Here is a 14,028-nt window from a genome sequence, read left to right as displayed (position 1 = left end):
GCCTGCGCAGGACACCAGCTAGCCCTGCGTTAGAGGGTTAAAATGATGACTAAATGGACGTCTCCGAGCCTGTGCAGTCCCCCTGCAAGGTGAAGCGCAAGGTGCTACAGACTTTTAGCTCTAGCTTGTAGGATCATCCTTTCTGTGCTGGGGGCATGAGGCTGCTTAGCCGGGTTTTTTATTTTGGATGGCTGACTTGATTGTTTTTGCTGTGCTGCCAGAATGCCTCTGTATTACCCCACCTCTGGCCGTGAATTTCTGAAAATAAAGGATGGACCCTCAGCCATCTCCTGTGCTCTCCACATTTGTTTAGAGTTCTCAGTGAGAACAGTGGGTCAGTTGTTGGCTGGTTTCATAACCTGGGAGTCCCAATGGTCTGGAGACATTCTTGAATATACACGTGCCTCTCTGCAAAATTACACTGGAAATAAGACATGGTTCTGCTTCTTAAATATTCTGCTGCCTTTGAGCATTGAATTTCATTTTACAGCCTGGGAACTCAGATGTACTGCTGCTTCTTAGCCTTTGGAAAGTACATAGATACCTTCTTTTCTTTTTTTCCCAGAGCAGTGCAGTAGGAGGAGGGAAAACCGAGTCCCTGGAACTCCTCAGAGGCCTCTGGGTAAACTTCGGAGGGAACTGTTTCGCTGCTTGCAGTCAGGCCTCTGATTTTCTGCTGAGGGATTCTTGAACACAGTGTGCAAGCTAAAAGTCACCTGTGAGAAGGAAGGCTCTGTTCCGAGAATGCCCAACAACTTTGAAATCTGTTGGTGCCTCGTCTTTGAGACAGTCATTGACTGCATTTTTAGCACCTTTCTTCACTTTGGCTCAGTTCCTTCCCAGTTGACTATCCACTCAGTGACGGTCTGTTTGTGGCTGAAAATCTGCTGCTCTTGGCTTTTCTGGTGTTCACATTTTTTTTTTCTGTATGAAGTTTGGGCAATGTGGCAGTCATTTGCTATCAGTACTTTCATTTTTGTGTCACGCGTTTTTATAAAATAAGGGCAAATGGCCACTGAAATATCCAGTCATTAGACAAACTCGGTCAAACAAAGAGGGCGGCAGCAGCAGAACTATTGATCAGTGGCCAGCCAGCCCCTGTGACCCCTGTAAATGCTCATTTGTCAGTGACGTTTGGAAGTGGATTCAGATTAAGGAAGGTAGCTGAGCATGAGTCTCCATTCCACTGTTTGCACGTTGTCACGAGAGAATTTCTGAGCACACATCAAGTGTATGATGAGTTAAATACACGTGCTACTTACTGATGTGCTAGGTATATCATAAAACGCAAAATAAAAGTTTTTCATTAGGAGAATTTTTTTCTCCAGTGGGTCTCTTGCTCACCCCGGGGGTCAGTACACCCCATTCAGAGAACCTTAAGGTAGTGGTAGCCTTTAATGGTGCATGGAGGACTAGGCTGGCACAGGACCGTGTTTGAAATGCTGCATTTTAAGTGTGTCTCATTTCCTTTGATAAGTTTTATTTCTGCCCATTGTTGAAATTGTCCTCACCCTAACCCACGTTGACCCAGTGTATTATGAAGGGAGATAAAAAAACAAACAAGGAATCCCCTGGACGCGCAGTAGTCGGGCAAGGGAAGTAACACTGGGAGGCAGTGGACTGTGAAAAGCGTGGACTTGAGCACCACAGCTCTGGGTGTGAGTGGACAGGGCATGGCTATGTGAGCAGTTGCTTCATTTTTCTGCACTTCAGTCCTCTTTAAGTGGCTTGTTGTGAGAATTAACTGAAATTACATTAATTACATACACATTTAGAGCACTGCCTGGTGCACGGCAGGGATGCAGTAAATGATGGCTGTTAGAATCGAATGCCTACTATGTGCCAGGTATCCTCGTGGGAGATAACTGTTCAGTTTCCATAGTTACCCAGGGAGGTAGGTGTTTTACATTTGAGGAGCCTGACAAATTCAGTGTTTTGGTCTGGATCATGCAGCTGGTATTCAAATTTGTGTCTGAGTCTGAAGCCCATAGCTTTCCACCACACCATGCCGTCAGCCCCAGGTGAGAATTCCTGGTCCAGAGTGGGTGCTTAACGTCTGTTGCTTGAATGAATGATCTACGCAAGTGGGAGAGAATGCTTGTGTCCTTTGAGAGAGGAGTCAGTCTGTCTTTGTTGGGGGGAAGAAGCATCAGGTGACCAGCATTCCTGCTAGGGCCTGGCACGCGTCGTCCTCTGAGCCTCACCCGTGGCTGCTGCTCCCCCAGGTCAGCAGCTGGTTTCCTGGGCAGCTTGGATCATGCTTGAGCCTTGGATCTTCCTGTCTAGCTATTGAGAAAGGGCTGTAGGCATGGTCAGTGGTGATCTGGGTTCCCCCCTACTAAGGGATAGAGCTGGGATGTGGTTATGCTCCAGGACAGCGTGTGGTCTAGGCCTCCGTGCTAGGGGGTTGGGGGGAGGGCGGGCTGTCGGGCTGAGGAAGGTCCTTTCTCTCCAGTTCTACTTCCTTTCTCTCTAATACCGTGAATTCCTTTAATGGTGATAACATGTTTCCCTCTGTGATCATTACTGAGACTTAGAGGCAGATGCTTTTGGAAGCAAGGACTCTGAACTAAGTCACTGTGTAGTCATATAGTCAGGGTCTATAGTCATCTGAGAAAAGGAAGAGTGTGTGTGTGCGTGCATGTGCGTGCGCATGTGTGTGCGCGCGTGCGTGTGTGCATGTGCGTGTGTGTGTGCGTGCGTGCGTGTTCTGCCCAAGGGAAGGACATGGAGTTGACGACAGCTGGAACTAGAGTGATGGGAAGAAGGTAAATGAGAAAAAACAGGACACCTTTTTCATGTGTTTGCAATTTTGTTGAGGGCCCCATCTGGCCAGGTCTGAATTTTTTGTCACGTGACAGTTGACATCTGTTGTATGCCAGGTGCAGTGAGCCGGCTGCAGTGGCTGTGCTGCCTGAGCTGGATCCAGTTGTCTCCAAGCCACTTGTTAAAATGCAGATCCTGACATAGTAGGGCAGGGGTGGGGCCTGAGAGTCTGCATTTCTGAGGTTTCCAGATGACGGTGACGTCCCACAGACTGTAGTTCCTCGATGACGTAGAGCAGTTGTGTCTCAGTGCGGCTCACGAGTGGATAGTTCCTGTAGGCCTGTGCCTTGAGTGCCAGGTGGCCAGAATTTGACTCAAGAAGATGCTCGGCTCCTAGAGCTCTCTGTGATAGAGGGTTTCCCAGAATGTAGCTGTTCCTCCCACTCCCGACAGAGGGGTGGCCTATGTATTTCTAACAGGGGTTCATATGTCTGACCAGGCAGGTTGGCAGTGCTTCTCTTTGGCGCCTCCTTGTTTTTTGCCCTTAATGATTCACCCATCCATCGTCACCAGCTCGCAATAATCAGTTCACATGTTCATGCTAAACAATAAGTGACATTCTTCCCAGGAAGAGTGGTGTCTTCACTAGAACTAGTGGAACTGAAGGAGCAAGGCTCATTTCAGCTGTGAGCTGGAGTGGACATGTCTTGGGACACCTACCTGGTATCAGTGAAGTAATGAAGGCAACGGCCAGCCTCGCCCACAGTGAGGCGGCATCTGCTTCACCAGGTCTCTTCAGTAGTGGACGAGGAGGAAGGAGAAGTAGTTATTTCAGCCCTGCCCAGCAGTGGCAAGTAGCTGTTGTTAGCACCCCACTTAATGAGACTTCAAACTCATGCTTTGCCATTCCCAGCATCCTGTTCTGGTCTTGAATGTTAATTCAGTGGACGTTAGCTCTGATCATGTACCTGCTCTTGGTCCGTGCAGTTCTCGATAATAAGCTCTCCATGCAACGTGGATGCACTCAAGAATCTGATCCTTAAAGGAACTGTCTTCCCTTCCTCTCCCTCTGCCCACCCCTTCATTCCCCCCCTGTCTCCTGCCATACATGCCCCAACACTCCATCTGCTTGTAGGAGTTAGTCTAGTTTGCTTCTCTAAGCATTCATACCTGCCTTGCTACATACTCTGTTTTTCCTCTTCCCACCCTCCACATACCAACATTTTTTTTTTTCTCAGTGAAATGTGATATTTTACTCTGGTGAAATAATTTCCATTTTGAACATTCAGCACACAGTTTGAACATTTATTCAGCTGGGAGTTTTGAAAGCAATCTAAAACCAGATGAGCTCTTCTAAGGGTGGGAGGAGAGCAAAGCTGAGCTGGTCTTGTGGATGTCACTTGTCAGTCTTGATGGTCATTTGTCTGCCGGGGCCTCTGAAAAGCAAGAGGCCAGGTCAAAATTTTGCGTCTGTGTCTGGCCAGTGCCGCACAAAATGACTTTTTTCCACAGTGGTGACATTGGAGGGGGTGTGTGGGAATGCGGGGGAAGCTCTGGCCTTGGAGTGTGGACTGTGTGACGTGAGCAAGTCAACGAAAAGCTCTGAGTCTTGGTCTTATGTGCATCACAGCCGAGCGCTGTTCTCCTGCCTCGGACGGTGGGCGGGGTGGTGGTGCTGCCATGTGGGTGAGGACAGGAGTGTACTTTGCAGACTAGGGAGCTTCGGAAGCATCTCAATCAGGAAAAAGTTGGGTGGTATCTTTTTACAAGGCAAGAGGATTCAAACAAAACCAAAAGGACTGCTTAACTGGCTGTGGAGCCTATTCTGAATGTAACTGTCACACTAATTCCTTTTGTTCATGAAGTAAAGTACAGTAAAGGTGTTTTAAACCAAGTAATTTTACACTCTCACAGAGGGTGTTAGCTCCATTTTATGCTTAAGGAGATTGGGGTTCCCTGGGGCCCTAAAGCTAGTTAATGTGCTAGTTCTTGGAACATAGTGCTTCTGCAAATACAAAGAGTGCTCAGCCCACTCTGAGCCACTCCCTCTCCGGCCGGCCTTTGGGAATGAGGGATTAGAAGCTCTTTGAGACGCAGGGCTGGGGGGAGAAAACTTCCCTTGTGTCGCCCATGGAAGGGCTCGCATTTGGGACTCTGAGGAAACTGAGTTGCCCTGACCCAGGCAAGGACTTACCATTGGCCTCTTCCCAGAGGACGTCCTGAAGAAACTTCCCCAGGGCTTGGCCATGCTGGTGGTCCTGAGCCCCTGACAGCTTGATTCCAACATCAAAGGGGGCGTTGAACTAGGAGGAAGGACCCAGGAAGTGTCAGAGTTCCCACCCTCCCACCCCAAGCCAAGCACACCCCCATCCCAAAGAAGGCCCTGGGCTCCCAAGTCTCATCGTGGACAGGGACGGAGAAGGGCCCGTGGGCCCAGCAGGCACCCCTGAAGGGCAGCTGGGCTAGGATATCCTGCTAGGCCCGTTCTTCCCCGACACCCCCACCGATCTTCAAGACTTACTCTGTTCCTTTACCTCTAAGGAGATTGCTGATAAAAGCTGTGGAGGCCCCTAGATCAAGTGCCCTCCACCTGCAATCTTAGAAGGCACGAGTGTGAATCAATCGCCAACAGGGGGATTTCTGGCCTTGGCAGGGAGACGGGGGACGAGGATGTACCGGGTGTGCATGGCACTAGCCTGGGTGATGGTTTCTGACCCCTCTGCTGCCCCCACCTCTTCTTTCCCAGGTGTCTCCCTCAGACGCACAGGCCTTTCCTTGTTTTGTGGAAAGTCAGGTAGGAGGCTGACCTCTTCCTAGAAAGATACTCTAAGCCAAATCCTTTCTTTGCCTCCATTTCTTCCCTTCCAGGAGAGAGCGCCCCATTTCCCCTACTTTCTTGGCATTCTATGAGATGATTTATTGGACCTAAAGGTTTTGGGGAAATGGAAAAAGACCTCTGGAGCCACATCATCGTTTATTCCCTTGAGAGCAGAGACTGTCGTCATCTCTTCATCCAGTAGCTGCCGCAGGACCAAGCCATGTCGGTCACTGTGATGTCCGAAGGAGTCAGTGGAAGAATCTTGGTCCTTCTGCCCCCTGCCCTCCAGACAGGAGGTGTTATCCCCGTTTACAGATAAAGCAACAAGGCCCAGAGAAGTTACGTGACTTGTTTGAGGCCCGACAGGACTTGGGGTCCACCAGCCAGGACCCTCTATTCCCTGGGCTGCAGCAGCGCCCAGCAGAGGGCCCCACCCTGCGTCAGGCCTGGGCTGTGTCTGCCCCGCATTGTATCCTGTCCTCGTACACCCCCCGCCCCCCAGGCAGGTACCACTATTCCTATTTTACAGATGTGCAAACATGCCCAGAGGAGTTATTAGAACAGCAAATAGCTGTTGGTACCTTTGTAAAAAGTTGCCTTCTCCTGTCGTCTCCACTGTGAAGCTGGAGTGAGTGGAGAATGACATGATTTTTTTTTTTTAAAGGAATTTGAGCCCTCCTGTTCCCTCCCTTCAGTAAAGATTCATTTTCTTCCACCCCTGTGGCTAATGTGGGTGATCTGATCATCCAAACACATGTTTTGGGATCCCAGTCCCAGGCCCTGTTGGCTGCGGCGGCCGCAGAGCAGCTGAGAGGCAGCATGGCGGCCACTGCTTGGGACATAAGCGTCAGGTGACCTGACGCTCCTTGGGCCTCTGGCTCATCTGCTCCATCAGGGGTGGGTGGATTGGGGAGGGGAGTGGGTAGGAGTTGGTTTCAAAAGTCTTCCAGCTGAAACTGGATTTCAGGAGGATAACATTTGGGGGAAGTGGAACCCTAGGACGGGAGTGGTTTGGGGAGCAACCCAGAGCTCTGCGGCCCCACCCAGCTTCTGAGCCCCAATGTCTCCCAGACACTTCTGGTTCTAGTTGAGGCAGTGTGGGTCATTCCTTCCACCGCCAGCCTTCATGGCAACTGGAAACTTCAGTTGTCCCAGCCCTGCCTTGAGACATCAGCCACTGAAACCCCTTCCCCATTGGGGCTAATTTAGAGCTGCTCTGAATTGGAGCTGGCAATCTCACCAGGAAACTTGCCTGGGTTTAGTTTAAGGATTTGCAGGCCATCGAGTGGGAATGCGGTGGGTTGGGGGGTCTTACACATAGTGGTGGGGATCCTGGGCTCTGGGGAGGGTCGGAGCATGGGTTGGGAGTTCATCCTTGATGGGAGAAGAGGCGGTGGATGGTTAGAGGGAGGCCAGGTCGGGACCCACTTGAGCTGCTTTTCTCTGGCCGGAGGAGACAAGCGGGGGCACTGCCTGGCTGCTGTCCATCTGCCAGACCAGGGCGGAGGAAAAGAGGCCTTGGGGACCAGAGTCAGCTCTGAGCTTGAGTCCTACTCCTGCCACGCACCTGCTGTGGCACCTCAGGCAAGTGAATGCATTTGTCTGAACTTCTGTTCCTTGTCTATAAAATGAGGGCAAGCATATCAGCCTTACTTGACAGGTGGTTATAGCGATTATACGATATGTAATAAGGGTGAAACAGTTTGTAAATGAGATCATGGGACACAGCAGTACAGTAATTACCGTTATTAGGAACCACCCCAGGAGTTGTGGTTTCTCTGCAGGGAGCTGTCTGTGGCCACCTAAATGCTGTTAGAACCGTTTCCTGAACCACAGCCAGCCTCTCAGGAAGGCTACCTACATAACCCTATAAAGCGCCTCCCTCCCCCGCCCCTTAGTCCTCCACTTTGAACTACTTTCTTGTCCCATGTAAAATTTGTCAGAGCCAAAGCAAGCCTGACTGGACTGTCCTCGTCTACAGATGGACGCCGGTGAGTGCTGGCCGCCAGAGCCCGGCTAGCAGTACCTCCCTGTTCAGGGCGCAGCCTTGGTGCACTCCAGCCCCAGGTCAGGTCTGGGAGGCCCCTGAGCCAACCGGACGTCTTCTGCGGGGAAACACCTTTGGTCTATAACCAGCCATCTTCCTGGATGTCTACCTCTGGGCATCATACTTGCTGCACCCTTTGAAATCACCTGGCGTCTGCTGGCGTGCCCTCTCTTGCTTTCAGCTCCTTGTACACTCCCCTTCTGTTGTAGGAAAGTTACTTGTCTTAGATGTTTGCCTCTTGATAAAGACCTTGTAGAGCCCAGTGCAGAGCCCACGTCAACTATGTTCGCGCTATTTTACATTTCTTGAGTAGCTGGTAAGTGGACCCTGTTCATAGCCAGCTCCCCCTGTCCCCCGTCATCCCCTCCACTGCCACAAAGTGTAAAACTACAGAGGAACCAACCCGGATTTCCAGCTCATCCTCTGCCCCTTCCACCAGACTTCCATCTTCTGGGTGGAGCCAGCCTTCAAGCTCTCGGGGCTGCAGTTTGGCTGGTGGCTTCTTGGACTCCTTTCTCTGTTGGAGACAGGAGGTGTTCTCTTTAGGGCCCTAAGCACCCATGTCCTTCCAGAAGCAGAAGTGTGGGCCTATGATCAGACCCAGAGTTCTCCTGTGTTCTAGGAGAAGACTGAAGCCCAGGTGTTTGAGCCGCTGCCCAGGCCAGCTGCTATGTGGCAGGGTTGGCGAGAGATACCCCAGTCGGAATGTGGGGCTTTGTGGGGAGGTGTCTCACCTGCGCTTTCTGATGTTCGGGGCTCAGGAAGCTGGAGCCTGCCATGGCCAAGTCCACCCAGAGCACGCTGACGAGCAGGAGGCAGCAGATGGTCCCCAGGGAGGGCATGGCCTCAGCTGGGTGGGGACAGATGGGCCTGGAGGAGAAAGGGTCTTCAAGCAACATGCTTTCCCTTCCCCTGCCTTCCCCTCTCCTCCCCTCCCCTCCCCATGTCCCAGAACGCAGGCAGGAGCCTAGCAGACAGGGCGAAGCACTTTGACCTGGGATGGCGATTGCTGAATAGAGAAGCTCTTCCCACCCCTGCCAGAGGGGCTCCCTCTACCCCCCCCCCCTGCCCCGCCAAGGTAGGAGCGAACTGAAGGGTAGGTGAGCTCTCTTCCACAACTGCTCCTTCGGAGCAGAACTCTTGTGAGTGGGACTCCCCATGTTGTTGGTCCCAGCCCCCAAGGGACTTGTACCAAGTGTCTAACAGGGATGATGGAGCTGAACCAGCAAGGTCCCCAGGAGACCTGGGGGAATCGGGGCGGCTCCTGAGTCCAGCTGTCTGAGCAGCCAGGCTACCCCACGTTGTGCAACCTCCCCTTTGTTCAGATGGGGCTGTGAATGGCCAGCGGTCACAGTGAGTTAAACCCGTAAGCAGACCTCCCCCCGGCCCCACACAGAGGGTGCCTACCTGGAATTCCTGCTGGAGGTGGCGCTTGGTGGCTGTCTGGTCCTTATATAGGAAGCCCTGTGTTTGTTTTAAACCAGCAACCTTATCTCAGGGTAGCCTAGCTTCCGGAGACCAATTTATATTCCTTGGAAACTAAAAATGCTCATGTCCTCTGGGTAAAAATCAACAGCGGAGGTCAGATGCCCTGAGACATTGCTAGGTTGGCCTGTGGCGGCCCATCTGCTCCAGCTGTCCCCAAGTGGGCCCTGTCCTGGTTTAGGTGGGAGGGAAGGGAGTGGCTGGGGGGTCCTGGCTGGCTTTGCTGCTCCGTGACTTTGGCTTACTCCCCTTTCTGAACCCCCTTCCTCCCTTGATAGAATGAGGCTATTGTCACTAGATCTCCAAGAGCTTGTTCTGTCCCCACACTTGCTGTTCTGTGACTGATGCTACAAACGTCTGGAGCATGTGGGGAGCCCGGTTCATGTAATTCTCATACCTCCCCAATGAGGGAAATCCCATTTTACAGATGAGAAACTGCTGGGATGGGTGGCAGCACAAGCTAACTGTCCTCCAGGGAGCAGGTGTCGGATCGTTCAATCAGTGGCCAAACGTGAGTCCTTCCTTCTGGGTGACACATGACCACTATGCTTGGCTGGGTATTTCTTAACATGTGGGCTTGCCTCCCCTCCCCGCAGCAGGTGCTGAAAGGGAACAGTTTGGACCTGGAGGCAGAAGAGCTGTGACCTAGTCCTAGCTCAGGTAACTACTAAACTGATTGGCCTTAGGCAGACCACCAGTCCTTGCATCAGGCCTGCCCCTCAGAGTGGCTTTGAGAACTAAATGAGGTGATGGGTGTGAAAATCCTTTATAACCTATAAAGTATATGCAGGTGACAAGGATTTTTGTACCAGGTCCATAGGGCTTCAGTCCCAAGTTCTCAGATGAAGAGTTAATGAACATGATGAGGGGCTCCTTATCTGCCTGGGGTGCTTCATCTAATTGGATGCCCAGGCAGTGACTCCTAAGGGCTAAGTCAGTTGTCCACACAGAAGTTCTAGCATTTCAGTGGAGAACCCAACTTCAGGCAGATGGTAGAAATGGCGCAGGGCTTTGAAGGGAGGGCATTGCTGTCAGAGTGGCCTGAGCAGAGCGAACAAACAGTGTGTTTGGGGCAACGGTGAGAAGGTTGGGTGGCTTGGAGGATGGTGGCAGCGGTGGGAGGCAAGGCCTGGCAGGTGGCTCGGGGTCAGGCCGTGCACTGCCTTGCAAGGTGCTAGCGCAGGGAGTTCGGGCTTTATTTGCAGGAGGGAGGCCACTGAAGCTTCTTGAACAGAGGAGTGACAGAATAATGGCAGAGCTGGAAAGAAAGACCCAGGGTGCTGAACCTTTAATTTCACTGGAAGAGAAAATGAATGCTCTACATAGACCACCCTTTCCCAGCTGCACAGCCGTCAGTGGTGGTAGGGGATCCCACCCAGTTCCTGACTCAGTTCCTGACCCAGTCCTGACTCAGTCCCACCCAGTTCCTGACTCCCAGTCCAGTGCTCTCTCGGATGCAGGGTCTTGCTTCCACAGTGACCGTGGCATTCAGGAAGGTCACTGCTCCAAGCAGGATGGGACGGACAGGGAACCAGGTAGGAGGGTCTTCAGACAGTAGAACAGCTGAATGTCAGATGACCACCAACTTGCAGTTTGACTTCAGGGGCCACTGGACCCTTGTAGAGACTCTAGGGACAGTGAAGCCCAGGAGGGGCTGGACAGCCCCTCAGTAGAATTTGGGGGACTAAGTACCCCCTGCTGAAAGACATCACCAGCGCTGCCAGTGTGGACTCCCAGCAGTGTAAGCATGTCACCAGGAGCCCTTCACCATGTCGGTCACCTGAACTTAGTCAGATCTCTTAGCTCCGGGGCCAGAAGGGTGGAGAAGGGTGAGGAGAAATCTGAGACCTCAGAGAAGACCTGCAGTTTTTTCAGAGACCACCTCCCCCGCCAAAAGGCTCCCCCAAACCCCAACTATGGTGACCAGGTCCCTACTGAGACATGAAGCCTCTGCTTAATCCTGACTCGGGAGGCTTCTGGAGGCAGGAGCTGCCAGTGTTGATCTTAGATAACAGCCCCAGCGAGCAAACACCCACACTCGCTGTGTTATCTACCGCTGGGGAACAGAGAGGTGGCCTGCCTGAGGGAAACCATCCTGACCACATACCACAGAGCCAAGGCTGCTTGGGGGAGGAGGGGCGATCTGACGATGGCAGAACCACTGAGGGAGATGGGAGGTAGCACCCAAAAAGTACCTCACTGCCCACTCACACTGGAATGGGGACAGATGGGGGTAGGGGGGTGGGGAGTATGCAAATCTGGACCAAGAGCCTGGAGGAAGACCGTGTGACTGGGAAAGGACTGACGTCCCTGGCTCACTGTCCTCATTCCTGCCAAGTGTGGGTAAACCACGGCCAGCACCTCCGTCTGTATCCTCCTCAGAACGTAGTAGGTGCGTGGCACGCTTGCGTCCTCTGGATTGCTTGCTGGTTGGTGATTTCCTCCCACGGCAGGGCCTTGAGGGCCGGCCTTAATGAGTGGAGGAGAAACACTCACCATCATTAATTAATTGCTGTGTCTAAATGGTGTTTGATTCTCTTTATATACTTTCCACCACAATTTCATTTGTACTGATAACTATTAATAGTTGGCTTGGCAAGCATTTGTTTATTTTTTTCATCAATTTGGCTAAACCTCTGTCAATGAGGCAGATTCTGGGGTTGTAGGAAGAGGTTTTATTTTTTGAGATAGGACTTTGGTGGGGTTTCTTTTTTCTCCTAGTTCTGGCTTCCATAACTTCTAGGTCAGCGTTGTTCAATAGGAATATCATGTCAGCCTCAAATAGGAGCCTCATATGTAATTTTAAATTTCCTGGGAGCCACATTAAAAAATGAAAAAAAGGAACAGGTGAAATAAGTTTTAATAACACACTTTGGTACATCCAAAATATTGTCAGTTCAACATGTAATCAACATAAATATGATTGAGGTACTTGACACTGGTTTTTTTACTAAATCTTCAAAGTCTGGTGTGTCTTATTTGTACAGCTCACGCCCATTCAGACCAGCCACATTTCAAGTGCCCAGTGGCTGCACGTGGCTCATGGCTACTGCACTGGACCACAATTCTAGATCATCATGGGTGTCACCCTTAAAACTTCCGTGATCTTAGCCATGCTCTCTTACATCCCTCCTGCTGTCCAAACCAAACCTCTCCCACTGGGGCTTCCCTGTCCTGCCATCCTGGGGCTGCAGTCCCAGCCATTTGTCTCTTTCCTAGAGAAGAGGCTTTCTCTCCAACACCTTCTTCCCTCAGCTTTAAACACCAGTCCCCACTGCTCCCCGTGCTACCATCTCCGGGCGTACTTCCCTTTCCCTGTATCCTGTTCCTTACTGTGAACGCATCCCGCAGCACCTGCGAGCTCGACGCCCACCCCACCACTGTGCCGACACTTCTCACAGCTACAGGCAGGGCAGGGGCCACTAAGAGCCATGTGATCTCAGCGTGAGGCCTTCAGTGCCAGGTGCTGGGTGCAGACCGATGCTGACCCGCCCCCGGAAGCTTGTTATAAGAACGCAGATTATTTTGTGCCTCGTCTTCTGGTTCTCATCCAGTAGGTCTGCAGTGGGGCCCCAGAATCTATTTTAACAAGTATCTCAGGCAATTCCGTTCTGATTACAAAATAATGCTTGCTTCCAGCAGAAGATTTGGACATTTGGAAGATAAACTCTCTCTCCATATATATTTGAACTTATTTTGGAAAAGTTCAAACATTAAGAAAAAGAGTAATGATAATGGGTCTCCAAGCATCTACTATGACCTTCAACACTTATTAACTCTTGCTTCATCTATTTAGTGCCCGTACAGTGTTTCTTTTGGGGGAATAATAGTAAAAGGAAATCCCAGCAATCATGTAATTTCAGCATTAAAAACTTAAAACTTAAAAACTCCCGTACCTGCTGCTCTTTCACCCAAGTCATTTATTAAAAAAAGAAGAAAATAAAAAAGAAAAAAAGAAAGTGATTTGTCCTGTACAAGTGATTCCACCTTCGGGACTTAGCTGGTCACTACCTGTGGTATCGTTCCTCTCTCGCCACTGCTTTCTGTCAGCTGTAGTTACACCTCGACATGTCGTTTTGTTAGGATTCAACTTTCACCTTTGCACACGAATACTTCATTGCTGATTTGTGTACTTACTATTGAATCCCCTTACAGGGCAGACAGTGTCTGGCTCCACTTTTACTGAAGTTTTAAGAATAAGATTTATCTGTTGGTTCAAGTGTTGTTATACGATCCCATTCATTTTAAAGTTCCCCATTAACTCTCACTTAATGGACTTATATCCGTTAATTATTCGGGATTACAAATGGTGATTCTTAAAAATTCTATTGCTCCTTTCTACATTAGCATTTTTTTCCCAGCAATTATTTTATTACCTTGATACATAATTTGTACAGGAAAGGCAAGATAAGTACATGATTTTTTTCCCATTTGTTTACTAAGTTACACAATAAGGTTGATGTCCTGTCAACCTCCAAAGCTTTATTCCTATCATTAACTCACGGAGTTTTTAAAATGTTTCAACCAATTATAATCTCATTCTTTTCAATGCTTCCATATTTGATGAGTTGATCCTTGTGTGCTTTTTGACACAGCCTTGTGGTTTTTAATTGCTTCTTTTTCTGTCCCAATAAGAAATCCTGGACTCATCTTGTGCGTGTCCTTCCTGCCTCTGGCCTGAAATCAACCATTTTTCTAAGAAATCTTGTTTCTTTTAATGAAGTAGTTCAAGACCACATGTGGGTGCTAACTACTACTGTTACTGCTTCTAGGCCTCTTCAGTGCACAGAGATTAGAAATACATATTCCTGCCACCCACCCACCCCCGTTTCCCACCCCTCCCCCCAAGTTTGAGCTTATGTGTATCTTTGAAGTTGAGACCGGTCTCCTAATGGCAGCATTTAGTTGGGTC

General features: G+C 50.3%; 1 protein-coding gene across 1 annotated transcript; it reads right to left on the bottom strand.

Annotated features, from left to right (window-relative positions):
- Positions 1-4,078: 4,078 nt before the first annotated feature.
- GHRL (ghrelin and obestatin prepropeptide) lies at positions 4,079-9,137 on the bottom strand. The gene is made up of 5 exons (XM_019732694.2): positions 9,039-9,137; positions 8,366-8,501; positions 8,035-8,148; positions 4,961-5,069; positions 4,079-4,202 (listed from the first exon to the last, which is right to left on the bottom strand). The coding sequence occupies exons 2-5, from the start codon at positions 8,471-8,473 to the stop codon at positions 4,183-4,185; spliced, it is 351 nt and encodes a 116-aa protein (XP_019588253.1). The 5' UTR covers positions 8,474-8,501; positions 9,039-9,137; the 3' UTR covers positions 4,079-4,182.
- Positions 9,138-14,028: the final 4,891 nt, after the last annotated feature.

The sequence above is a fragment of the Rhinolophus sinicus genome, linkage group LG10 (assembly GCF_036562045.2).
Source record: "Rhinolophus sinicus isolate RSC01 linkage group LG10, ASM3656204v1, whole genome shotgun sequence".
Classification (NCBI taxonomy): domain Eukaryota; kingdom Metazoa; phylum Chordata; class Mammalia; order Chiroptera; family Rhinolophidae; genus Rhinolophus; species Rhinolophus sinicus.
Note: the sequence above shows the minus strand (reverse complement) of the source record. Positions and strands in the feature narration are given on the sequence as shown.